Source organism: Orbicella franksi, chromosome 5 (assembly GCF_964199315.1).
Source record: "Orbicella franksi chromosome 5, jaOrbFran1.1, whole genome shotgun sequence".
In the NCBI taxonomy this organism is placed as follows: Eukaryota; Metazoa; Cnidaria; class Anthozoa; order Scleractinia; family Merulinidae; genus Orbicella; species Orbicella franksi.
Window position 1 is genome coordinate 19,244,514 of NC_138149.1, and position 26,824 is coordinate 19,271,337.

The window sequence follows — 26,824 nt, forward strand, 5'->3', positions numbered from 1 at the left end:
AGAGCTTTTGAGTTTTGGTTCCAAAACGAAATGTAATGTTTCATAAAATATAAATTTTGTCTGCTAAAGTTCTGTCTCATTTCTGCGCTGTTTGTTTGGGGAAAGCGGACTTCCGTAAACATTGTCACGTCAACAGACTTGGCCTACAGGGTGTACTTGTGGAATTGGCACCCAGTTTTACTGATCCATACGCAGGCTTGAAAACAAAAGTTGCTAAAACAAGGTTTACGAGTCTGTGTTTAAGGAATTACTTTTGAGGTAATCGCTTTTTTTCGTTAAAACTGTGGGATCATTGAATCTATTTTCAATATGAGTTAGGTTTGTTTAGCGATGTCATTCATGGCGGTTCATGTCACAAAAATTCACTGCTACGAATTTTGCAATCTCAAATTTTTGAGAAAGGTCATGATTTTTTCGCTTAGAACCCTACAAAACATCTTTTGAAAATTCAACGACTTTTTGTGGAAAATTCGCGAGAACAAAGGACAAATTTTGTTTACATTACTTTTGTACGATACTGTATAGGTTCTGGAACATAAGTTATTTCAATCCCCTTATTCACATTTCTGGGACTTATTTAGTAAGATATTGAGGTAATCCAAGACTATATTCTATATTATTTTTGACAGGAATGATATAACCAATTACTTTGATGCCTCACAACCTTAAATATCAACTAAGTCTTATTCTCCAAATTTTAAAAAGTTACTCTAGCATAAGAAAAGACAGAAAGAGATCATACCACAGCAAGCATATCGAAGCTGGCAAATAATTCATTGAGATATTGAACTAACTTCTGAGCTGTGCATTGGGATGAGAGCATAGTGAATCCTTCAATATCAGCAAACAAAATACTGAAATGAGAGTAAACAGAAAATTAAGTATCATATGACTGCCTTCATTGGAATATCTGTATTTGTTGGAGGTTTACTACCCTCATGTGGCCAAAAGTTGAGGTTGTGTAAAAAATAAACATAAAAAAGGGTTCAAAATAATTACTTGAAAACAATGTGGTCAATAACCTAGGAGTGCATACTTTTGTACTACAACACAAATAATGTGTATCTTTGGTTTAAGTGCCTCAAAACTATAATAATAACAATAATAGTAATAGTAATAGTAATAGTAATAGTAATAGTGATAGTAATAGTACTTGTAATTGTAATTGTAATTGTAGTAGTAGTTGTTGTTGTTGTTCTTGTTGTTGTTGTTGTTTATGTAGCAGTAGCAGTAGCAGTAGCAGCAGTAGCAGTAGCAGTAGCAGTAGCAGTAGTAGTAGCAGCAGCAGCAGCAGCAGCAGCAGTAGTAGCAGTAGTAGTAATAGTAATAGTGATAATGATGATAGAGCGGTTTTCAATTGAGTGTCGTAAAACCAAAACTAATCCAATTACTTACCAATTAGACTACTCAGCCAATCTCAACCAAAACCAAAATCAAAGTAATTGTCTAATTACTTTCTATACTCAATTGAAAACCACTCTAATAATAATAATAATAATAATAATAATAATAATAATAATAATAACAATAAAAGCTCGATAGACTTTCCCCTAAAGTTCAAGAATATCACAGGTTACATTGGATCAAAGTTTGCCAAGTTTAATACATACTAGTTATGCAATTTGCTTTCAAGTGGTATCCATGGATTACTACATGGCAAGGCAGTCTTGGGGTAAATCCAAACGTTCTGATTGGTTCTTCCTTGGTGGGGATTTTGCGCGTATTTTTTGGGTTTTTAGAGGCAGTGAATTCAAAATTTGCAAGTCCAAGTGTCATATATAACGACCTACTTACTAAGTAAACTTAGCTTGCTTGAGCCATACTAGGGAATATTAGCCCTCAGGTTGTTTTTGCCTGGATTGAGCCTGTTTCTATACAGACTATTCTCATCCAACTGCAGCGAATACCGTCCAAATAACACTACAAATATACAGCGATATTGTACAGTTATTTGTACAGTAGAAAACCTGTTTGCTGTACAGGTCAGCGTGCGCACGCAAAACTGTTGCACTCTCCCTCTTTCATTGATGAGTTTATTGACTTACTACAGCAGTTGGATAATAAATCTCTTATTAGTAAACCGAGAAAATCCAAGTGGCTCGTGGGATATTAACCTCTTACTAACTGAGCGAGAGGGCTGTTCCCCAGTGCAGCCCTCTTGCTCAATTAGTAAGAGGTTAATATCCCACGAGCCACTTGGATTTTCTCGGTTAACACATTCGCCTTAAAGTAAGGTCATTCCCCAGTATTGCACTGAGCATCCCTACTGCACATAATTTCACATGTGAATGACACACGCATTAAAAAATGGCTGCATTTTCTTTACGGCTGGATCTCACTAGAGGTAAATCATCATTTACTTGAAAACAAGTATGGTGACCTATCATTTTTTTGTTGGGTATAAACAAGTTGACACAAGTATAAACAAGATTTATTGGGTATAAACAAGTTGCTGTTGCTCCTGAACAAACACAAGGACCCCTCATTTTTATTTAAAAATTTAAGTTCCTATAATGTAAACAATCAATAGACAAAGTTTGACAAAAATCTTGGTGTACAGTACCACTCAAAAGTAAGTTATCATCTCTCATCTCGTTTATCGCGAGACAAGACTCTCAACCCGCGAGACGAGAGTCTCGTCTCGTGAGAAGAGAGTCTCATCTCAAGAGACGAGAGTCTTGTCTTGCGAGAACCATTGAAGCATATATTTTGAAATAAATTGCAAGCAGTTAGCTTGCGAGAAAACAATTAATTCCTCGTGACGCAGCAAAGTTTACCCTGCAAGAGCATCTGGTTTTGTGGGCTCTTGTTTTAAAGGCCACTTCGAGAGAGCCAACTTTAACTTGCAAGCGAAAAACTTAAATGAAAGTGATAAAAAGCAAACATCAAAGACGTTCGTCAAAATTTGCGTTCGGTGGTCACTTTAATTATTTCACTGCAGCGTGTTGACTTTGCGTAACTATGAATGACAGCTTTTAAGTGGAAACTTACTTCGCAAGACCCAATACTATCATCGCAAATGAAGAAAGTGAATGGAAACTTTTTTAATCTCAAATCAAGACGTTGGTTAAAGTACTTGAGTAATCGATGAGTGAAGTGTCAATAGTTTCCAGATTATTTTTAGCCCATAACACAGTGAATTTGCATAAGTGTACATGTCCTTTGAACTCGTCTTTGAATCAAAAACTGTTGTGTTCATAAATAAAATTGAATGTAAACAATCTTAGAAATCAAAACATTAACCACTGGAAAGAGAACTTCGGTAAATCTGTACATGTTTCATCTGACAGCGAGAAAGGAAGTGAATTTTGATTACACAAAAACAAAAACGTGACTTGATGCACGCGTCCTTTGCTAAAATAACAAACACACGGAGCAGAAATGTCCAAAGAAGGAACATGAAATGGAACGAAGAAGATGTCAGTTCGAATTTTTACAATAACTGTCTAATTTTTGGCACGCTGATTGGCTCGTTTTTATCATCAATAAGAGTACAGACGGATAAAATTTAAATTTATGCAAGCTTTCAAGTTCAACTTTCAGCTGTCAAACTGTCAGCTTTTTAACCAGTGAGATTTTATGGACTTTTTTTAAGTAGCCAATCAAAAAGCAAGAAAAGCTATTGACAATTTTTGCATCACCTTGAATAAAATTCACTTATCTTTGTTTACGGCAGGTTTGCAGTGTCTTTTCCCCTTATTTATTCCCGGCATTTGACCATTTTGGGGTCTTGTTATTGTAAAAAATAAATTGACGTCAGTTTTTTATGCATCTGTCCTCTCATTGATGATAACTTTCGTCATAGCATTGTCAAAGTTACTGCGGAACTACTCGCCTGCCGCTTTTGTTTCTACAGCCACTTTGTCGATGTTATGATGCAATTCATCATCAATAAGAGGACAGACGCATAAAAAGCTGACATCAATTTGTTAACCCTTTGGTGACGACAACCCCGAATATCGTGCAATGTGGCACGATGACATATTTCCTATCAAAACAATGCTCTTTTAACGTTACCTAATTGTTTTTTACACTAAAAATAAACTATGGATGTAGCCAATCAAAAAGAATCCATTGTGGAATTCATAGATCTCATTGGCTAGTCGAAATTCACTTTTTGTGTATGCGGCGTGACAAGCAAGGTTCTATTCAAAATGGCGTCTTCGAGCAAGTGACCACACGTGACTTTCACGGCTGAAGAAGCAGCTGAAATTTGTGCCCGAGGTGGCAGTGATGCTGAAAGTGATATTGACAGTAACAGTGGTGGAATTTCGAGTGGAGAAGAGTTTGATTTAGACCAAGAACTCGAAGGAAATCGTGCTTCAGAGAGAGAATGGAGGTAAGCGATAGTGTAAACAACATGATGAAATATGAGTGCATTGGAATTTAGCCTTTACTTAGCCCGAATTTTGCACTTTTCCCGTCATCTTTTTGTGAAAAATGAAACTACAAGTCTTTAGTAAACTAAAATAATAATAATAATAATAATAATAATAATAATAATAATAATGGCATTTCGGGCAGTATATCCACAGGGTGGCTCTTCGCCTGCCCAATGCTAACTAAATTTACAATTAAAAAGATATCTAAGAATTTTAAGAATTTATATCTATATGTAAACGAGATAAAATTGTGTTTTAAGATATGCTAAAATAAATAAATGAATAAATAAATAATTAAAATTATGCCAGGTGTTCTAAAGCTCTCTTAAAAATAATGTTTTTGTGTCTTTACAAAATTTAATATAGTCTTGGCAGCACCTCACGTTGCTGGGCAACGTGTTAAATAAACTTGCAGTCTGGTCCTGTAGAGTATTATTAATTAAAGATCTCTCTAACTGAATGCTGTTACTAGATCTTAAGCATCTTTCGTGTTGAAATACATTAAGTTTCAGATAACTTGGCCAATATGGGTTGTGAAGGGCTTTGTGAGTTGCCTTAAGTAGGTTCCATTCGCGTTGTTCCTTTACGGGAAGCCATTTGAGTTTCGTAAGGATGTCTTCGGATGACACAAATCTACCAAGCACAAAACTAGCTGTAGCCTTTTGTACTCTCTGGAGACGTTTCATGATGATAAAATGATGGAAATAGAAGCTTTCTGCGCCCGATTTATTCATTTCTTACCACAATTTTGAGTGCTATACAATCAGGTGATTTTATCGCGCAATGCGTAACTCAAGCCTCCAAACATGTGTTCGCGAGAAGAAAGACAGAAAGAAATATCATGGTTATTTTGTTATTCGTTTGCATTTTCTAGTGTCCAAAGAATTTGCAAATAACATTTTCTTTCTCTGAGAACCCTTTTCTGATGAAATTTTATGGAATTGACGTATAATATTCCTTTTACTTGTTTCATTTGTATGTGGACATAATCTTGGAATGTTGTCGGGAATGTTTCATGAAGAGCGGAAAAATCTTGGGCTTGATCAAGTTATTTATTGTAATTCTGTTTTTTACTTCACTGTTAGTAGTGTACAAACAATGCTATATGTATTTTATCGAGCCCTAAAGAGTAAACATAATAAGGTTTTGAGAGAAGAAGCTTTTTGTTTGATTTATTTATCATCATAATCTCTCCAGTTTGTGACCTTTGATCAAAGGACATTCTAAGATCTAAAGAGCAAATTTTAGCTCTCCTGATTTGTTTTTTTTTTTTTGGTGCAAAATTTGCTTATTAGCTGCTGAACCTTTCATTTTATGTTAGTGTTACAGTTTTGTCCCTTCCAAATTCTCAAAAACTCATTTCACGTATGTTTTTTTCCAGTGAGCACAAGTCAGATATCGAAGCTATGATTTCTGATAGTGACTCTAGTGAGCAGTCGGAAGATGAGGTAAGTGACTCTGATGCGTCCGCAGAGGTACAAGAAAGACCACCAGGAAGAGGTAGGAGACTACCCCAGCAGAGGCCAGCAAGGGGTAGGGGCAGGGGTAGGGGAAGGGGTAAGGGAAGGGGTGATCCTCCCCCTGCACCTGCAGCTCCACCTGCACCTGCACCTGCAGGTAGAAGTTACGAGGATCCTGATACACCAAATCAGATTCCCCCTTTTACCCCAAGGACACCACCTGGATTGCATCTGAATGTGCCAGTGCTAAGAGGTGCAATGACAAGGGCTGTAGATTTTTTCAGGCTTTTCTTTACAGCAGAGCTTCTAAGAACTATCTGTACCCATACAAATAGCTATGGATGGGGGGCCATTGGCGACAAACCCTACTATGGTGACAAGGAAGGTGCCTGGGTTGAAACTTCTCCTGAGGAAATAGAAAAATTGATTGCCCTCATTTTATACTGTGGCCTGGTACACGTTAGCTCATTTCACCGATACTGGAGCACAAAAACTTTATACCATGGGTTGTGGGCACGGAGAATTATGTCCCGAGACCGATTCAAGGCACTTATGGCAATGCTTCATGTTGTCGATCCAGATGAAGAAGATGAGGAAGACAAATTGAGGAAGGTGAGTAGGTTTTTGGATTTTTTCAAGCGAAAATGCAAGGATCTCTACCAACCTTTTCAAGGTGTGGCTGTTGATGAGAGAATGGTGAAATCAAAACATCAGTCTGGAATTCGGCAGTATATAAAAAACAAACCAACAAAGTGGGGTATAAAGTTATGGGTTTTGGCAGATAGTTTGAATGGATACACCTGTGACTTTGATGTGTACATAGGGAGAAATGCACAACAGGAACTAAGTCCTAATGGGTTAGGGTATGATGTAGTAATGAAACTTGTTGTCCCTCTGAGGAACCAGGGATATCATTTGTACTTTGATAACTTTTATACTTCTGTGAAGCTTGTGAAAGATTTGTTTCAAGTTTTGATTCCAGCCACAGGTACAGCTGCTGAGAACAGGAGGGGATTCCCTGAGACAATGAAAAAGGGATAACAATGGGCACGACAGAAAGCTCAGGGAAGCATGAGGTGGGAAAGAGATGGAGTATGCCTTGCTCAGCAATGGAAGGACAACCGACCAGTCACTATCCTTACTTCAATTGACAGTGCCAATGATTTTGTAATGGTTGCTAGAAAAGAGAAAGTGGGCAATGTGTGGAGAAATATCAATGTAAAACAGCCTAAAGCAATCGAACATTATAATAACTATATGAATGTAGTTGACCGTTCAGATCAAATTCTTGCAAAGAACTGTGCTCTTCGAAAGTGTATGAGGTGGTGGCAAACATTGTTTTTTCACATGATTGATATAGCTATTGTCAACAGTTACATTCTATTTCAACTTCATCGTGCAGAGCACCCTGACAATGAAGCACTCAAGCGTCCTCAAAAGTTTGCAATTGCAGAGTATCAAGAGGAACTTGTGAGAGATCTAGCGGGCTTGGATGAATATGGAACACCTCCAGTGTTCAAGCCCCCAACAAAGGAACCTGGGGAGTTTGTTACTGTGCATATACCAAAGTTTACTGACACTAAGAGGAACTGTAAAGTTTGTTATAAAGCAACACAGAAGGAAATGAAAGTTCGGTCTTGCTGCAGTGCACCACAATGTAATAATGTTTATCTACATTGCACTCAGGATAAAAACTGCTTTGAGATTTGGCACAGCAAGGACTATCACCGCGATTAATTGTAAAAAGACACTTGTAGTTGATTTAATTTGTTCTTTGTTAGGTAAGGCCCCTTGAAACCCCAAAGGTAGCATCATAGCACTGGTTGGGGGTACACGGTCCCCGTTTTCCACCCGGTGGATTTTAGGGGTTTACGTGTCTGGCTGAGGTGCATGTAGATTTTTACTTTTAAAAACTAATTGCTATTTTATACAAGTAGAATATTTGAAAGGAGTGGCATTTAACTTAAATTGTGCTCATGTAGCCAATGGGTACTTGTATCACCCATGCACCCATGTGGGTGTAGTGAAGGCAAAACAGGGCTTTTAGCTTTAAAATGACATATAGCATAACAAAATTGTTTGAATACAACATGAGCTGGTCATTTTTTACCAAAACATGTCAAAAATGGCCATTTTTAGGGGGTGTCACCAAAGGGTTAAACTGAAAGTTATGTTGATCTTAATTCCTTGTTAAACGTGCTTACCAAGAAAGTCAAAGTCTGTTGAGCGATTGATGGAAAGATTGCGATCTTTTGGTCAAATTAGTTGTGTTGATGTTGAACTCGCCTACAGGTACATATAGCAACCAAGTTAAACAGTCTGTTGATCGATCGATAGAGGGCTTTCGGAGAACCCTATAAACAAAGAGAAGCGTAATAGCTTTATAGGAGTTGTTAATAGCAAATGCTGCAAGATAAGCTCTGTCACAGAACTCGCTTAACTGCAAAGTTAGCAACGCGTGTCGATCATCAATCGAAACACGGCTATAAAAATTGTGAACCACTCAAAGGCCAAGAATAGTCCACATTTGCTTTTAAACACGACACTGTTAACCTTTCTTTCATGTTTTCAGACCTTTCTACTGAAGTGAAGTTAATGACTTTATTAATCACGGCATTTGCTTGGTGAAAGAAGCCACTGGGATCGATCAGCAAAAGAAGCAATTTCAGTGTACAGGTCTGGACACTGTGGAAGTCATGAACAATATGTTCTCGATTGAAAACTAAACAATTTGCAGCATATATATTCACAAACACCATTCTCAAGCCATGTGGGTTGAAAATTTCAGGAGTTACATCTTTTATGAATGTGGTAAACATCGAAGATCCGGCACCAGCGCTCGCAAGCGAAGCTTCTTCAGATCACGCAAAGTTTTGCTACATTGTTTGCTTTACAATAGACTATTAAAATCTCGCGAGAAGTTCAGGCAGCCATACTTACAGTTTTTTAAAGCTCTTCGACTCTCGTCTCGCAAGACGAGAGTCTCATCTCTCAAGACGAGAGTCTTGTCTTGCAAGAAGGTGGTAACATACTTTTGAGCGGTATTGTAGGTTCTATTTCAGTGGAATGACCTTAAGGACCGTGTGTATACCAGGAAAATACAAGTGACAAAGAAGATACAGTGGCCAACACAATCAATGTAGCACACAGTGGAAATACCATCAAGTATACAACAGCTTTCCTTTATTCTGATTAGCTGTATTTTCTGACCAGGTCTAGATATTTATATCTTGTTACATTTGAATAGACTCAAAGAATCAACTAGACAAATTGGTGTTGTTGTTCACTTTTTTCAAAAGCCCATTATTAGCAAAGATGTATGATATAATGCATAATGCGTACAAAGCCATTGTGTTGCCCAAACTTCTGCTTTGGAAAATTCTTAGAACAGAAGATAGTTCTGTCAGATATCTAACAAAGTGACGTCAGTTTTTCATGCATCTGTCCTGTTATTGAACATGAATTTCGTCATAACATTGTAAAAGTAGCTGTGAATCCACAAGGCCATAGCTGAGTGAGTGGATCCGCAGACTATGTTGGCAATAACATGACAAAATTCATTGTCAATAACAGGACAGACGCATGAAAAACTGACGTTAATTTGTTTTTTACGCCAACAAATTGGAATGGAAAACAAAGCCTCGCATAAACAGTGCTGACCAAAATATCTATGTCAGCCTTGAACTTTTCAACTCCAGACACATGGCTTCTTGTTATGAAAACATTTTTCATTGTTGCTAAAGTTGGCTAATTGGTATCTAAGAGCTGCCCTCTGTAAAATATCAACTATTGTCATTTGGACAAGAAAAAATCAAATTCCTCAAACTTTCTTAGGTGAATGGTTTAGATAAGTGATTCACCCACAATACATAACCTACAAAATGACTAAAATTTCCAAGAAGAAGCTCATATTCAAATCATTCCAGGATAGCCAGTTACTAGTTCAGCCACTGAAATGCACAAAATGGCTTTAAAGCCAGTTATTACATTTTCACTTCCTACCCACCCTACCCCTACCTGTTGGAATGTGCACTTGTTATGTGTAACACAATCTGTGGAATAATGGCAGGTGCACAACATATCGCAACAGAACTGAGCTTAAATGAGTTCTTGATGAGAATCCTCAATTAAGAGGAAGATTTTAAAGGCTTATGAGACAAAATACAAATAATATTGATAGACGTTATGATGCAGGCTTTGGAAAGTTGAAATCTGCTTAACCATTGTGATGTCTCAGAGTGATTTTGCACACCAATCATCAAAAATGCCACTGAAACTTACTGATAATATAACATGAGGTATCATGGAACACCCAGTAGTTAACATGTCACCAGGTAAGTGGAATATATAATTATTTTCTTTGTACATCGTTATTTTCACATTATTATGCTAATTAGGACAGTGGTCTTTGTTGACAAAAGCACAGCTTAAACTTCTTCTAACATTCTACAGTTTCAACTGCCCAAAATTTTATTACATATTTTTACAGGTGAGACATTGCTCTTTAATTGAGGGTAGCTTTGGGATCTCAAGTGATGTACTTTTGGTGATATTTTCCTTTAAATTTTGCGTTTTTTAGGGCGCTTCACGAGTAGTTCAAAAGGGAAGAAATTTAAAATTCTGTAAAAAAAAAATCAGATGTTGGTCAAATTCCCAAAACAGCCTCTTGACGTAACAAGAAACAGTTGCTTGTCTCGAATAATGGGTTTTTACCCAGAATTACAATTTTTTTCTTTGCATGGCAAATTGTTAAATATGTGCCCTAAAATGGATGCTCGAAGCCCTCTCAGAGGGACAAAACCAAGATGGTCACAACAGCGCTAAAATACGAATTGAACTGCACTGAAAGTTATATTTTGGTGAATCACTTATCTAGACTATTCAGCTGAGAACATTTGAGAAATTTGATTTTTTTCTTGACCAAATGACCATAGTTGATATTTACCGAGGGCAGCTCTTAAAGTTACAAACCTGACATTCTCATGTCTTTGAATGTAGATTTTGTGAAACTGCATTGTTTCTGTCCTGTCACTTTCTATATCTGCTTTCATTTCCATGGCAACATGTCTGGGCAAAACTGAAAGCAGCAGGCGTTCCTGAAATTAAAAGCACTAATTATTAAGATTAAATATGCTGCACCCATTTTGAATACCATTCAATGTGCTTTTATTAGCATTGTCTCCTCCAGAGTGCCTCTCACTGACAGAACTTGTTTCACATAATATACAGACTCTAAACGTTTTCGTAAAAGTTGACATTTTCACATAATTTGTAATTAAGTTATCATGAATAAAATTTGTATTTCTAAATTAAAATAAGGCAAGCCCTAAAGTGTCAAATTTCAAGGGTAACACCTTTTTGGTTCCGTGTCCGGTCGGTCCAGTGATCAAGGGAAACGATCAGTAAAGGAAAATTTTGTGCCAAAATTTCACAGTTGATTTGGACACATGTAAAAAGAAAATGAAAACAGCATTGAGAATAAAGAAGGAAATGAAACAAACATAATATAGGATGTGCATACTAAGTAGCATGTATCTTGGCTTGTAAGTTTATAAACAACACAGTGTTCTCAGTATCAGTCTCAAATTACCTCTTCCCGAAAGTTTAATTTTTTTCAAGTGGTACTATGACGAAAATCGCATCTTTCCTATCACATCCATTTTAAAACATAAACAAGTAGCCTGTGTGAGAAGAAAAATGCTGTTTACTATATTCAAATATCTCTTTTCGTTCCTGAGATATTCAAGTTTTTAAAATATGCAAATTAGCCCAGCGATGACATCATACACTCAACTAAATTTTGATCAAATATGATGAAAAAAGGTATCTCAGCCAATTTGTATCTGAAATGTTTGATTCTTTGCAGTAAGATTCTACTAAATGTGCTCCACAATACAAGCTTAACAGTTTGGTTACCATGGCAACATACTGGGTTCCAGACCTCCCCAATATTAAAGGCATTTCTGGCCACCTTCTGGCCTTCCATTTTGATATTTGCAAATGAGGCCTCATATGCTTGATCCAGCAAGCATAAAAATATGTTAGGTTAAGTTTGCAGTCTCATTTAATGTTTTGCGAGCTGAAAATCACTAACATATTGAAATCAAGTGGGTGGGGACTGGAAAAGAGTGACTTACCACGGGAACAGAACTTTTCACAGCCGTAGGTGTGTTTCCTGTAGAACTATTAGCCTACCACGTTTCAATGGTCTGCAGTGCAGATAGTTCTATTTATATACTTGATATAAATTTGGGTTGAGTGTATGACGTCATCAGTCATCTCATTTGCATATTTTACACATTTTTCAAACTTAAATATCTCCTGAACTAATGCAGATATTTGCAAACGGTAAACGGCATTTTTATTCTTTCATGGAATTCTATGATACTGGTAAATTAAATTACACAAAGTGAACTTTTGTTCTTCTTCTTCAAGGTGGATACGTTGTAAACTGTTAGCTGGGATGAAAATCCGATAAAACTGCAGCTGGTTCACCCTATATCAGCCATTCATCCACAATCCCTAATCTGTTCCAGACTGCATTGCAAACGTGCGATGCACTTTGGGATGGATAAGAGATGGCAGATGAGAGAAGTGAAATAAGTTTTGGTTTCATATGAAACTAGAGTACTAATCAAAGAAATTGCTCTAATTAGAACAAAAAAAATTATCCAACAAATTTTTAACATACATAAAAGAATAGGCTTTGTCAATAATTTAACTATAAAACATTGCAACAAGACAAAAGTTAAAACCATCACTGTTAAAAACTCTAAAAAGCGACGGCGTTTCAACGTTTACTCAACGTCATTTTCAAGTCAAAATGAATAAGAAAACGTTACTTGAACATAAATGTACAAAACAAATGTTTTTTAGAAGTCCATTACAATTAGGGTTTCTTTTACTAAGTAAATTAAAGGATCATTAAACAAACTTGTGAATTGAAAATGACATATACAAAATCCACATTGTTTTATTGCCTCAATTTTTTTCTTCAACTCAGGGTAACTCAGTCTAAACCAGCCTTTAAAGTTTAATTGATTACAAATGCTTTTCACTTGGAGGTGGAGGTATTTCATTCTCAACATTTGGTTGTTAACATACAGTGGAATCCCAGTTTTTCAAAACTCCAAGGGAAACGAAACTGGGTTCAAAAAATCAGAGAATTTGAGAAATCGGGAGTAAAATTACAGTGTTTGACTGAGGAGAGGGAACAACTTTTGGTTCGAGTTATCGGAAGGATCGCAAAAATGAGGGTTCGAGAGATCTGGATTGCACTGTAATTACAAATGTTATGATTATCAAGTACCGTAAACACCAGTGGATAACCCGCACCTTTTTACTCAAAATTTTCCTTAAAAATTGGGCAGAGGCTTAGCTGCAAGAACACAAGGGTTCAGTTTGACATATTCTCTGTTTTCAATGTTAACTAGTGAGTTTACATGGGTTTATATTCAATAAATCAAGAAATGTACATGAAAAGAATCTTTCTTGAGACTCCACTTATGAATTATTTTGATTTCTTTCCAAAAACCTTTTTGCGAAATTTGAGTTGCCAAACTCGGGGTGCAGCTTACCTGCATGTGCGGCTTATCTGCCAGTGTTTACAGTAGAAATAAATTTTAAACACTGTTGTACTGTACTAGCAACATGGCTTTCCATAAGTTTATGTTGTTCCATGATCTGAACTATGCAATCCTGAAGATGCCCCTGACCACACACTGATTAGTTTAAAATTGATCAAATTGGGTGATCTACTTTGCTTTAATGTACCATCCCTTAAGCGCTGTCCCTCTGTGCGGTTGGTCGAGTTGCAATCCCTCATAGGCACCCTCCAATTTGCCAGTAGGGTGTTTGTCCCAGGGCCAATTTTTTTTTTTACATGTCATAAACCTTACAAGGGAGGTGTCCAATCGCTTTCAACATATCTATCCTAACAAAGAATTTTTTAAGGACCTTGATATATGGTCACTCTTCCTTACCGGGTGGAATGGGCATTCCTTTCTCCTGGACACAAGTCACCCCCTCACCAAAGATAGAACTCTTTAATGACACCGCTAGCACGGTGGGCTTTGGGGGTTATTTTAAAGGGCAATGCTGTGATATGCTGTGACATATTGTGACTTGTAAGGAGTTCAAGGTTGAAACAATGTAGCAACTTAGTACATGAACATACCTTTGTATTCTTTGTGTTGTTGCCCTTGGATGGCCTCTAGCTAAGCATGTTGTGATAGTATGATGTAATAATGTCTAGTTATACTTTCTTTTGGCTGTATTTAGAGATTAAAGTAGTGAATCCTACCTCTATGTCCTAGTACATATTACTTAGCATCCAGCCTTGCCATGGTACAGGTTTTTTCATTGGTTTGAGCCATAGGCTCTGTTTAGCTATAAAAGACCCTGTTTAAGGTCCAAAGTTGCATAAACCTTCACAGGAAAACAGGTGAAAAGGTGATGACAAAGGCATGCTATTTTAACACGGTAGACAAAAGAAAATTCCTTTAACACGCTAGCAGTGTGTCACAATGCATGGCTCATTAAAATTTTCTTTTGCTTCATATTGCATGGTGAAAACAAAGGAGCATGTTCATTCTAACAAAGAAGCATGCCAAAATTACAGAAAGCAGCAAGTAAAATGACATGCTAAGCAAGCGTGGCACGATTTTAAGCGAGTGAAATGGCACACTGTGTCCAAACGCACAGTCCATTACGCTGTTTGAGATTCAACTTACCAACCATTCCATGAAATGTCCACCTTCACAAACTTTTTGTGTATCATCAAGGCCGTCAATCATTGAAATCTGTTCTGCATGCATGCTGTCATGTTTTGTTCATTAGCACTTTTAACAATCTTCAGTTACATATATTTTACAACCAATATTAGTTTTTCGTGAGCGAAACAATTTTCATCCTTCCCCGAATTGTATCTGTGTGAATATCCAAACAATTTTGACAAAATTGACATAGCAAGACAACTTGTAGGCACTTGAGCATAACACAACTTTCACTTTTTACCACAAATGAAACTGCTCCTGGGCAGCAGCGTCAAAAATGCAACATCAACATCATGCATAACATTCAAAGTAAACAACATGTCTATTCTTCATGAGGATGAAATTTGCCATGCCCAAAAGTACCACTGCGATACATGTAAGGTAAAGGCCGTGACGCCACGATTCAAGCACTTATCTTGGCAAATCACTAACAATCACTGTTTGTAGCAATATGCTTTTGCTTCAGTAGTAAAAAGAAAACCTCCAGAGCCATGATAATGTTTTGGTAACATGGGAAAAATAATGTCACTGCTCTTTCCCATCTAAATTTCACCTTAGTTTAAATCAACCAGAGGTGAACATCCATTTTGTCGAGCACTAAATTCATGACCAAATTAGGAATCAAATGTCCACAAAATGTCACTTGATTTCACTTTACGCTTGATCCATAATAGGTCACACAAAGCTGAACCAAGCTGAACCGCGAAACACATTCGTAGAGTATAAGGTATTGTGTGTTGTTTATCGAAAATAATTTATGCATCAACAAATTTGTTCTGATTAATAATAAAACTGTGACACTCAAGGGTACTTTAAATAAACAATGATGTTCAGCCTCGAGTTTAAGAGCAATCCAAGGACGTAAGGTTAAGGCTTCACACTGGTAAGTTACTTGTATTCACTTTTATGAACAGTTTCCTCTGCAAGATAACAATGATTGTAGTTTTCTATACATTGTTTAATGAAATATCTTTATTTTAGTAGTATATAGGGAGTTTAATGAATACCGTTCTGCAGAGGAAGGAGTATTTCCCGTTTTTACAACCACCAGCTTTAATTCCGAAGCTCGCAAACTCGCTTCGGTTAAACCAGGGGGTTGTAAAAACGGGAAATACTCCTTCCTCTGCGAAACAGTATTCATTAAACTCCCTATATACTACTTACAACAAGGGGGAAGGGGAGGGATACCTATTAGATAGAAACAACCCCGCCGTTATACCGCCCGAACACCGGCAATGTTTCGAGGAACAAACAAGTGTGCGTGGTTGATGCATGGCCGATCAAACAACTGTCAACTTTCCGAGGCAATTCAAAACCTCCCTCCAGAACTTCGTGAGATAATTTACAAGGAGTATCTCGCGATAAAAATAAGAGAAAGAAAGGCAATGGGCTGGGATGAGGTACATGACGAGATTGAAGAGGCACCCTTCTGCGAAAAACGCTCAAGAATTGTAATGGTCATGTTTTGTCGTAAATGCGACGCCTGTGGCCTAAAAGAACTCTGTTACGAGTGTTATAAAAATTGAGAAAAACACTATCTCGGCTACCCCATATATGACAAGAACGACTATGCCGAAATCTTTCAGAAATTTTACTGAGCGGCAACGATATTAACCTTCATTCGGAGCAAAAGTTTTGTTTTGAAATCTGTGAGTTGCGTGACGTTTTTCTCAGAAGACTGGAACCAAATATTCCCCAGGCCCTTGGACGAGCAGTACTGAAAAACATGGAGGACAACTCAAGATTTCTTTGTTTGGGCCGGAAAAAAACAAACCAGAACAGAATTTACAAAAAAATACACTCAGTCAATGCGCTGTAAGTTATTTTTTCACCACAGAAGCTGCCGAAGTGAAGCGAGCAGGAGGAAACGAGAAAATAGCAAGATTTGATCGCAGCGTTCAATCGATCGTAACATGAAATATTCCTTGAACAAGGGACTCAATGGAGCCTGTTTAAGTCTTCTCTGCTTCTCGCATGGCTTCAACGACTTGATATGTTATCTGTCTGGACTCTTTTAGCCAAACGGGTGCAGAAAGTTCCATGAAAATAAAGCAAATCGCATGGAAAAGCACAATCACTTTGGCCTTCAGAAGTACTGTTGTGATATAATTTATTCAGCCAATCTCTAAATATAGCTCAAGCATGATATCATCTCGCCACCTGAAAGCGCATGCGTATGTGTGAAAACCTGTGAAATTTAGGCAAAGGACAGAGAAGCAACACCACAAGTGATAGGAGAGGCGACTGGATCAATATATAAGCTTGCAGAATTATTATATTTATCAGCGAGCAAATGAAGGTGCTTTTGGATGTGAGGCTGGCCCCCTCTGATTCCTGATACGGCACGTACAGGTGTTTGTCAGGGGTATGGGGTGAGGCCGTCCACGGCGACAACCCCGGGTGAACCCGCCCTGGCCCAGTGGAGACTGGGGGGTGCTCAGAGGTCCCTTGGGATCTCAAACCTTGTTCCCAGAGGTAAAATGGGAATCGACAGCCACCTTGTCAGCAGCGGGAAAGTCCTAGCCGGGGCTAGGCAAGAACAGCCAATGAGCACCCCCTGACAGGGCTTTTGCCCTTTTGTGTGACACAATCATCTGTTTTTAATAAGACTTAGAGATAGTTTTCGCTCAAAATTTAGTTCAAATTTGTGCTGTACTCCGCAAGTTTTTTTCTATATTCTTCCCAAACCTGGTTTCTTATTTTTTCAATATCTGGCTGGATTGGATTTGTTTGTTTTTGCGCAAAGTTTGAGCGTAAAGTCTCTTTAAAATGGTGATATTTCTGCATTTCACATGTGATCAGTTGAAACTCCATGTCAGAAACACGATTATCATTCAGAGCTTGTGAGACAGAGATGTTTATCGAGTCATGTTTTGCAATAGCCAGAGAATGGATTCTCGAGTGCTTATTAACTTTGCGTTCAAGTTTCTTGTTGACAACGGACAGGCCAGTGGAAACTGCGCCAGATAAAGCTGCTATCCCAGCAACAGGCGTGCCGATAACAATTCCAACACCAGTGAGTGATGTTGCAACAGCCCCAGAAGACAGAGCTGCCATGACAGCACAAAGGCCAACCATGGAATAGTGAATTGCTTTCCGGGCTTTTTTATATTTTTTCAACACAAACCTGTAATGCTCAACCTTAGCAGACATTTCTTTTTCAATTTTACTTATCTCAGTTAGCCGGAAATTCTCGGCATTTGTCGTTCGGGAAGGCTTGGATAGATTCTTCTTTCATTCTCAGCAGGCGGCACGCTTGGAGGTAACAGATTTGCCAAAGACATTGTGTATATAAAGAAATTTAATTTAACTCTAATTCAAAAAGAAGCGGGAAGCCCTTGAAATCAAAGAGTTTACCATTTTCATCTTTGACGCTAATAGTGATGCTATTTATAAACTCACCTGTAGAGCAGTCTCGCAAAACCTGTTGCGGAGAACCATGGTAGCTCACCTTTTCATAAGGCTTCCCTTTCACATCAAACAGGGCTAAGACATCTGTCTTTTTGCCATTGAACAGATTCTGCTCTGTGTCGATCAAATCACAATGAATGAAATATGTCGTTGGATATGTAAGCCGTTTTACAAAGGTTATAAGCGACGACTTTCGCCCAATACCAAGCAAATTGGCCAAATCGCGATCAAGTTCAATTGGTTTTGCCCCAGCCCCAAAATTTCTGATTACAAGCTGGCCAACAGGTTGGTTTCTTGCTGTTTGCAACTCTTTATATTGATATTTGGCGAACAGACCGTCTATTTCTTTTGCCAATCTTTCTAAACTATAATGCCCTGGGAGTAATTTACTAACTGATAAAGCTCTATCTTTGTCTTTATCCCCCAAGGTGGCTGAACCTTCCTTTTTCAAAGTGTCCCAGCTGTTGAATAAACTACAAGATATGAGTTTCATGAAATGTACTTTCGGTATCGGCTCTTCAAAATAGATGGTCTCTCCGTTCTGTTGTGTGACAATAGTAAGAACAACCATTTTATATTTAACAAACAAAATTGTGTCCAAATAAGATGGCGAATTTGTGGAAAGATCCTGAGTTTGTGAAAAAAGCGGATGCCGCTAAGAAAAAGGTGTGGACAAATTTTTTAAACCACTTTCCAAAAGCAGAAAAAAGCCGGTTCGTTTCACAAGAAAGCATCGACGAGAAAAATAACGCAACCGCAGAGGTGTTTTTCAAAGAAAGCGAAGGCTCATTTCAAAGTGTCTTCGGTTCAGACAGGCGGTATTGGAGCGCAGAAATGAAAGAAGCGCTAGGTTTGGGAGACAGCGGGGGTTTTCCTTACCAATTGTCGCAACTTGGTTCAAAAGTTTCTTTGGCAATCCCCGCTGTACCTTTCGAGGGTAAAGCGCCAAGCTTGAAGAAAATATTCAACGCCGAAATCAAAATCTACGTCACGCCTGACCAATATTTCACAACAAAATTCAGAGAAACATTTCAAGAAATCAAACTCAGGCATACTTCTGGAACCGAATCAAAACACTGGTTAGGGGGGCCTGACATGAAATATTGGCCGCAACAGCTCAACTTTGCAGTTTTCTGCACGACACAAGGTTGCGGAGTTTCTTGCGAAATCTTTCACAGTGGGATGAATCTCCCTCCCACAGATAAGAGCTTTTTATATCTTCCACATGTATTTCACGGTCAGGCACATTTTGTACCAGCTAGGAGGTATTCAGAGCATAAGCGCTTTGCCCAGAGACCCGACGTTCAGCCAAATGAACAATCATTATGACGTTGCTTCGTACAAAAGGCTATGCGATGAGTTCGGCATAGACCCCTCGAGCGATTTTCGCTTCACACAAAGGAAAAACCACGGCTTGGGAAGTGTATACATTGGCGTGACAGGGCACGGGCCGTTGAAAACAGGAACCGCTTATCCAGGAGGGTTCTATAAATTCAGTGATGAAGGCGGTGCAGCAAGCAAAGGAAATCTGCTTTCTTTCATTGAACCTGATACTGTGGCCCAGTATGACTGGTTCGCGCCAAACACAGCATCCGGTTTGACGCAGGTGGGGTTATCTAGAATCAACCAGTCAATCGAGGCTTTCGTTTATTGCGTCCTAGGCGCGCAAGTCAACGTCCGCAGCAGCATTCTCGGCTCTGGTAGCCGGGCGAAAGAAGCCCAGAGCGAGTTCCTGGTGCTGATGGAAAATGCTATCAGTCAGCCCGACCTGGCCAAGAGCGTGCAAAGGTACCAGCTCGCGGTAGATCAAGCGAAGGTCAGGCTCAATCTTGCTGTAGCCCCCTGGCCTGGCTTATGCCCACGCAAATGATAATCAACACCGCAAGCACGGTCGGTTACAACAACAAGCTGAAACAGGCGGTCTCCGGGATGAAACTAGGGGTCAACAACGAGGTAAACCCGGAGACAAAAAAAGCTGCTCTCAAACTAATGGCAGGCGGCCCGTCAAAAATTAACCCACCCAACAGCCATCCTTCAAACCCGATACACAAAGCCACAACAGCCGAATCAAGGAAATCAGCTTCGCCCGAAACTCAGCAAGCACAGCCAACAGTGCAAAAAATAGAGCCAATGGCTCCAGACAAAACACCGCAACACGAAGTAAACAAAACAGCTGTCATTGTTGGCGTAGTAGGATTCTCGGCTTTGCTGTTCATGGCTTGGCGGTAAAGTTAACGCTGCTTCTTAAGATATTTTTCGAACAAAAAGGCCACCGCGGCAAGAATAAGCAGCCAGGTGTGCTCAGCCAGAAACCCGATGGCTTGGCCCGCAGCTTTGAAAAGAAAGCTCACAATCGAGCCAATCAGCCCGGGCAGCAGAGAACCAAGTTTCGCACCTATATCTTTTAACCCATTTCCCACAGCCTTGCCGGTGGCTTTCAAACCTCTTGTGAGGGCTCCGATGACAGACCCTATCGTGACCCCCGCGGCGATAAGAATAGCAGTCAATGTCACACCATTTTTTTTGAAGATCTCTTTGACCCTTTCCAAGAGAGGCCGCCCCCTTTCCCTTTCCGCAATCTGAGTTTGCAAACACGCGATCTCCTCGTTTCTTTCTGCCACTCTGCCTGCTGTGGCTTCTTTGTCGGAGGGCGAGGCATTCTCATCTTGGATGATTGCCTGGTCTTCCTCGTTTTGGCGCTGCAGCTCGCTTTCCTGCTCTTTCAGGTCATCCAGCGGTTTTGTTTGGTTTAGCCTTTCTTCCATGGCGTTTGTTTCACTTTCTTTTGCTGCAAGGCTGGCCCTGAGTCTGTCAACCTTGGCTTGTTCTTTTTCTCTGTTTCTTGCTTTTTTTGTAAGCGAGTCCAATTCTTTTTTCTTGTTTTCAAGATCGGTTTGATAGTTCTGTTTCAGTTCTTTCAGCCTGCACAGCTCTGCTTCACTTTCAAGATTCGAACCTTGTTTATCCTGAATGGCATCAATCTGAGCATCAGTTTTCTCGATTTTACATCTCAGAGCTTCCACTTCTTTCTTTTCTTCTTCTCTTTACGAAGAGAGTGTTTCCGCCTGTTGTAGTTGGATCTCTGTCTCACTCAGTCTTTGGCATTGTTCTCTGATGGTGTCACGGTCTTTGGCTACAATTTCTTCAGCCCTCGGCCCAAGTTTATCTTTGAAGCTGTCTAAAAAACTTTTCATTAAGCCCGACTCATCATCTTTTAGAATCTTGTACTCACCCTTTTTTGCCCCCACAGCAACAATTTTTCCCTCATTTTTTCCAGTGCCTCTTCTAATTGTGATTTTTTCAAAGTTTGCTTTAGGGAATTTGCTTTTTATTGTATCTACAGCTTTTTTGAGTTTTTGCTGCAAATAGCTTTCTTTTTGAAGATCACTGATTGAAGGTGTTCTTTCAAGCTACGCTGATAAGAAGTGTCGGGCAGGCCTGACTGCTCGTGCTGCATAGTATGCATTTCCATTTGTTCACCCACGTGGTAGGGGGCGCCAGGTTGGTAGGGAGTGGATGCCACGCCTGGCTCAAAAGGTTGGGTTCTCTCAACCTCTTGTTCCTCATAATCGTCATCATCGTGGTCAACTCGATTGTCAAGGTCCGGGTCTTCGTAACCAAATTCGCCGCCGCCTTCCGCCATAGCAATATATTGCAAGCCTGTTATTTTTTAAATTAGAAAAAAATCGCCGGTGTATTAATACACAATGTCAGTGCCAGAGAACCTTCGCCCAACGTACAACGAAAAGACATTACACGCCATGCAGGCTGAGCACGCGGCCAAGCGAATCACCTTTATCCGCTCTGAAGCCAACCCCGGGGATAAGCTGTATGTTTCCGTGCCCAAGCTGAACAAGAACGAGGTTCTGGTGCCGGGCTCGCTAGCTCTTCGCTTTGACATCGACCTTTCTGGAGGGCACGCCAACAACTTCCTTGTCCAGAACATCACGCAGGCGCTTGTTGACAGGCTGGTCGTGAAGTTTGCAGGCACTATCCTGCAAGACACGGTTGGCTATGACATCTACAAAACTTTCGAAGACCTTTTCCTTTTGCAGGAAGAACGAGATGGCATGCTCCGCGAAGGGATTCAGAGCAAGGATCTATGCAAGATCCGCTCAGGCACGGGAGACAAGAAAACCTCAGGCGTCGACACTGAAAACAAGCTGAACGAGGTATACGGAAGCAAGTACCGGATCAGGCTTGACCATCAGATTTTAACCAACCACAGTGTTTTCTACCCCCAGGCCCTTTACAACGACCTCACGTTCAATGTAAAACTTGCTGAAGCTATACATGTGATCAGAGGCTCCGACACAACCCAGCTGAAATACAAACTGACCAACATCCAGCTCAAGTACGAAATCATCCACAGCAAAACTCTGGCAGATGAGGCACACAGCGTTTACTCCAGCGGCAAAGAGTTCACTTACGACCACGTGATGCATGACAAAGAGGTGTCTTTCAAAAGAGGCACTGACAAGAGGATCAACATCAAAGTCAACGCCCAAAGAAGGTCACTAAAAGCCCTCCTCCTCCTGTTTGTAGAGCCAGACAGCGGGCAACAGAGATTCAGAAAAATTCATCCTCCCGGATCTGACGAAAGTCAGCGTCATGGTCAACGGCGTGCCCAACATGCTTTTCAACAATGGCATCGAAGGCAAGGACATGTGGGAAGAGGCCCACCGATTCTTTGTGAAAGACCAAAATAAAACCGAGCACATGAATGCGACAAAGTTTTACACCGATGATAAGTTCGGGCTTGTGATCAACATGTGCACCATGGCGGATCAGTCGATGCAAGGAACTGGAAAGCGCATTGTGAACAGTACAGACGGGGTCCAACTGGAAATTGAGCGTAAAGCCGAAGGTTCAGGTGACGTGAAATGCCATGTATTCGTAATCTCCGACTCCCAGTTCAACATTATGGACAGACAGCTGGAATCTGTACAGTTTTAATATGAACATGGACCCAAACAAGATACCCTTCAACGCTCTCATTGTGGGGCCGACTAATTCAGGCAAATCGAGGTTCATGGCGGACCAGATCTACGGCCCTTTCCGCTTCAAGTTCGACTACATCGTTCTAATCTGCCCGACATTTGCGCACAACAAGACCTACCACAGAATTGGTGAAAGTGATCCAAGAATGGATGTGATAGTCTACAAGGAAAAATGGTTGAAGCTCATGAGATGGATTTTCGAGGGCGCCAACACGCTCATAATCCTTGATGACTGCGCGGCCTCCAAAGACGTGAAAGGTCGTTCAGGCGAGCTGGTGAATCTTGCATTTTCTGCTCGACATATGGGCATCAGCGTTTGGATGCTGACCCAGAAGATGACCGGCATAACAGCTTCCTTCCAGGAGAACGTGGCGGCGATCGTTCTCTTTTACACCCCCTCGGCCAAGACCACGAAAGCCATCTTCGATGATTACGCCGGCTAACTCTCTCAGGATGAGTACAAAGGTCTGGTTTCAAAGCTGAAAGAGCGAAAGTTCTCTTATCTTGTGTTCGCGCTTCGCCACCCCTACGGGGTAAAGTATTTTGAATAAAAAAATGAAAGTTGAATATAGCCTGAACAATGGCTGAAGAAGAGGCCACGTTAGAAGAAGTTATGAACCTTCTTCAAACAGAGCCCAAGCCGTCGAGTGGTCCAGCAGGTGGCATGGTTCCAACCGCCCCCGGACCTGACATTCCTGCTCTTCATGAGCAGCTGGCCGTGCTGGTGTCTACAGGAAAAGCCAAAGAGGCCAATGGCTTGCTGTTGCCAGCATAGTCATTTCACTGGTCGGGATTTATTACAAACGGGAAGAGCTCAAGGCCGTACTCGACAAAAAAACCCCAGTGCCCGCGCCTGAGCCCGCACGTGTTGAGCCAGAACCTGCACGCACGACACAGCCAAAAGGATTTTAAAAATGATTTAAACTTTTGAGTGTAAAATATATCACGATGCCAAAACCTAACATTGTACAGATGCTAATCTCTTCAGCCGCAGTTGGTGGCATTGCGCTATTATGGTGCGACTTTACCGTAAAGGCTTTCAAAAAAATGATGTATCTTACCAACGAAACATTTTTTGAAACGTCCGCAGAACAGGCAATGAAAAGAGAAATGGAAAGAAGAATAAAAGAAAAAGATGAAGAAATAAGAAGAATAAAAGAATAAAACGAAGAAGAAGAAGAAGTGATATATATAAATTAATTTTGTTTTAAACTTTTGTTATTTTCCTTATATCAAACGCACCATGTCAGACAACAAGCTTGTCAAGACCGTCATTGACGCTGCTACTCTCACTGGCTTGGCCACTGGCATCGGCTGGGCCGCAAAAAAGGTTGTGAAAGAGAATTTCACTTCTGATCCCAGCAGCAGTGCGATGAATTACATGCAGTTCACCGCCGTCATGGCGGGCAGCATTGCGCTCAAAAAGTACCTCAAGGACCAAAAAATCCTTCCCGACAGCGTTTGAAATTATGATTTGAAAAAATATCCTATATACAAATAACATGCAGAGCATCATTGATACATACAATGGGCCTGCAGCTTTTTGTTTCAAGGTCAACAATATGTTGATGTCCAGCGGTAGTAGCTACAAAGACGTGTTTGAAGAAAGATTGCACTTTCATAAAGCTTTCGAGGAGCACAGAGACGTTTGCCTCAGATACCTTCACAACTGCATCAAGCTTATTGGTGATAATGGGCCTGACAATTTTTCCATCGTAATAACAAATATGTCGTTAGCTGCCTCTATCTACAAAGCTGCGATCCAAGAAAAAGTGCGCTTTGATAAAGCTTTCGAGGCGTACCAAGCTGATTACATCAAATACTTATGCAACAAACAGCAAACAGTACCCAAGGACAGTTAAAAATTATTTGAAAAATGGCGAGCAATGGGCAATGGCGAGCATCGCACTTATGGTTGGCGGGGCTGTGTTGAACACCACGGCTTTTATCAGAGGCAATTATCTGGCGAGGGCGCTTGGTGGGGGCGACAAAGCTGCACTTGAAGAAAAAAAGCGCCATGACAAAGTTCTCGAGGCTTACAATGCTGCTTACGCCAAATACACGCACGTCCACACCCATCTTCTCGACTGGATTGCGACCAACGTGCAAATAAAGGCGGAGGCCAAGCAGAACTTCACCAACACGGACTATGCCTTCAAACTCTACAACCAGGCGCATCCTGACGAACAGATGGCACCCCCCAAAGAGCCCAAGTTCTCAGATTTCTATCAACCAAGCAAGCAGTAGAAAAATGGTGAACTCATGTTCGTGGGCGCCGGGGCACTCGCTCTGGGCAACACAGCCTTCCGGTTCCTTTAAACTATTTTTACTCCTTACTTATATTAGCGCTATGGACAACAAACTCGCAAGGATATACTATGGCCCCGGGGGCTACTGGATAGGTATCTCCGCGATAAAAAAATTAGCCGAAGCCGCCAAGGTACCTGAAGAAACCACAAAAAAGTGGCTGATCAGGCAAGCGCTCTGGCAGATATTTCTACCCACGCTGAAGCGAATTCCTCAGCCGAAATTCGACGTTCCCACACCCAACACGGTCCACCAGGCGGACCTTCTTTTTCTGCCGCACAACAATCTCCCTCGTGGCCGCAAAGTTTTCAAATACGCGCTGACCGTTGTCGACGTGGCCAGCTGCTACAAAGAGGCCGAACCCCTGGCTTCGAAAAATTCTGATGAGGTTGCCCTGGCCTTCCAGAAGATTTACAAGCGCTCGCCTCTGAAATGGCCTCAAATGCTGCAGGTTGACCCCAGGCACGAATTCATGGGCGCTGTCACAAAAGAGATGGAAAAGCACAACACATACATCCGGCGCAGGCGCGTTGGCATTCACCGCGACCAGGCCATTGTTGAACGTTTCAACTGCACCCTGGCTGAGAGCTTGTTCGGACACCAGTACGCCATGGAAATGCTACTCCCTGAGGGCCAGCGGTCCACTGCCTGGGTGAAAAGACTTCCAGAAGTTTTTTGAGCTTTGAACAACGAGGTAACACGCCTTATCGGCAAGAAACCCGCCATTGCAATCAAAGAAAAATCTGTTTACGCAAGGCACTCCACACCTTATTCAAGGCATGTTGGAAAAAACGAAAAAATACTCCCCTCTCTTGTCCAAGTTCGTTATCTCTACCAGCCCGGCGAGCTTGAAGGCGGTGTAAAAAGGGCCACGGATCCAATCTGGTCTTTGAAAGTTTACAACATTGAAAGGTCTTTCACCAAACCGGATCAACCCGTTCTCTACTATTTGCGCAACGGTCCCAAGCACAGCTTCGTGCGTGAAGAACTGCTTGTTGTCCCTCCAAACACTACTCTTCCTCCGGCTGACGTGAACTAAAGGTGAAATTCGATTGGTTAGGTATGTATCCCATAGGGCAGCACCCACTGCTTGTCATAATACTCGCCCAGCCCCAGCTTCTGCTGCTCGTAAGTGACCATCTGCCCGTCCCGCATCCTGAAACCTCTGTTGGTTGCCATATCTTTGCTGCCTTCCAGCGCTTCCTTAAAACGCTGCCACATCAGCTCGTTCTGCTTCTTCAACATCCCCTTCATGCTAAACTTCTTTTTTTCACCCTCTCCTTCGTCGGCATAATAGCACTTCGAGCAGAGCACGATCATCCGGCTGCCCTCGAACTCAAGTTTGAAGAGGCCTGGAGTCCGGCTGCTCCACTTGTCCCAAGCCAGCCACTGATTTTTTTCCGCCTTGAATTCTTGCTTCAGCTCTGGCCGGACAATGTCTTCGAGCCGCTCGCCGGAGATTGCAACAACAGCTTCTTTCAGCATCTCAT

At 40.7% G+C, this 26,824-nt stretch overlaps 1 protein-coding gene and 1 pseudogene across 4 annotated transcripts in view; both read right to left on the reverse strand.

Annotated features, from left to right (window-relative positions):
* LOC145487498 (adenylate cyclase type 5-like) overlaps nt 1-26,824 on the reverse strand; it is a 219,901-nt gene that overhangs the window by 157,474 nt on the left and 35,603 nt on the right. For all 4 annotated transcript variants that reach the window (XM_081466304.1, XM_081466303.1, XM_081466302.1 and 1 more), the window contains 2 exons: nt 10,814-10,938; nt 743-854 (listed from right to left, as the gene is read on the reverse strand). In XM_081466304.1, the coding sequence (XP_081322430.1) occupies nt 743-854; nt 10,814-10,938 (237 nt within the window). The remainder of the gene's footprint in view (nt 1-742; nt 855-10,813; nt 10,939-26,824) is intronic.
* LOC145487543 (uncharacterized) lies at nt 11,462-21,221 on the reverse strand (annotated as a pseudogene).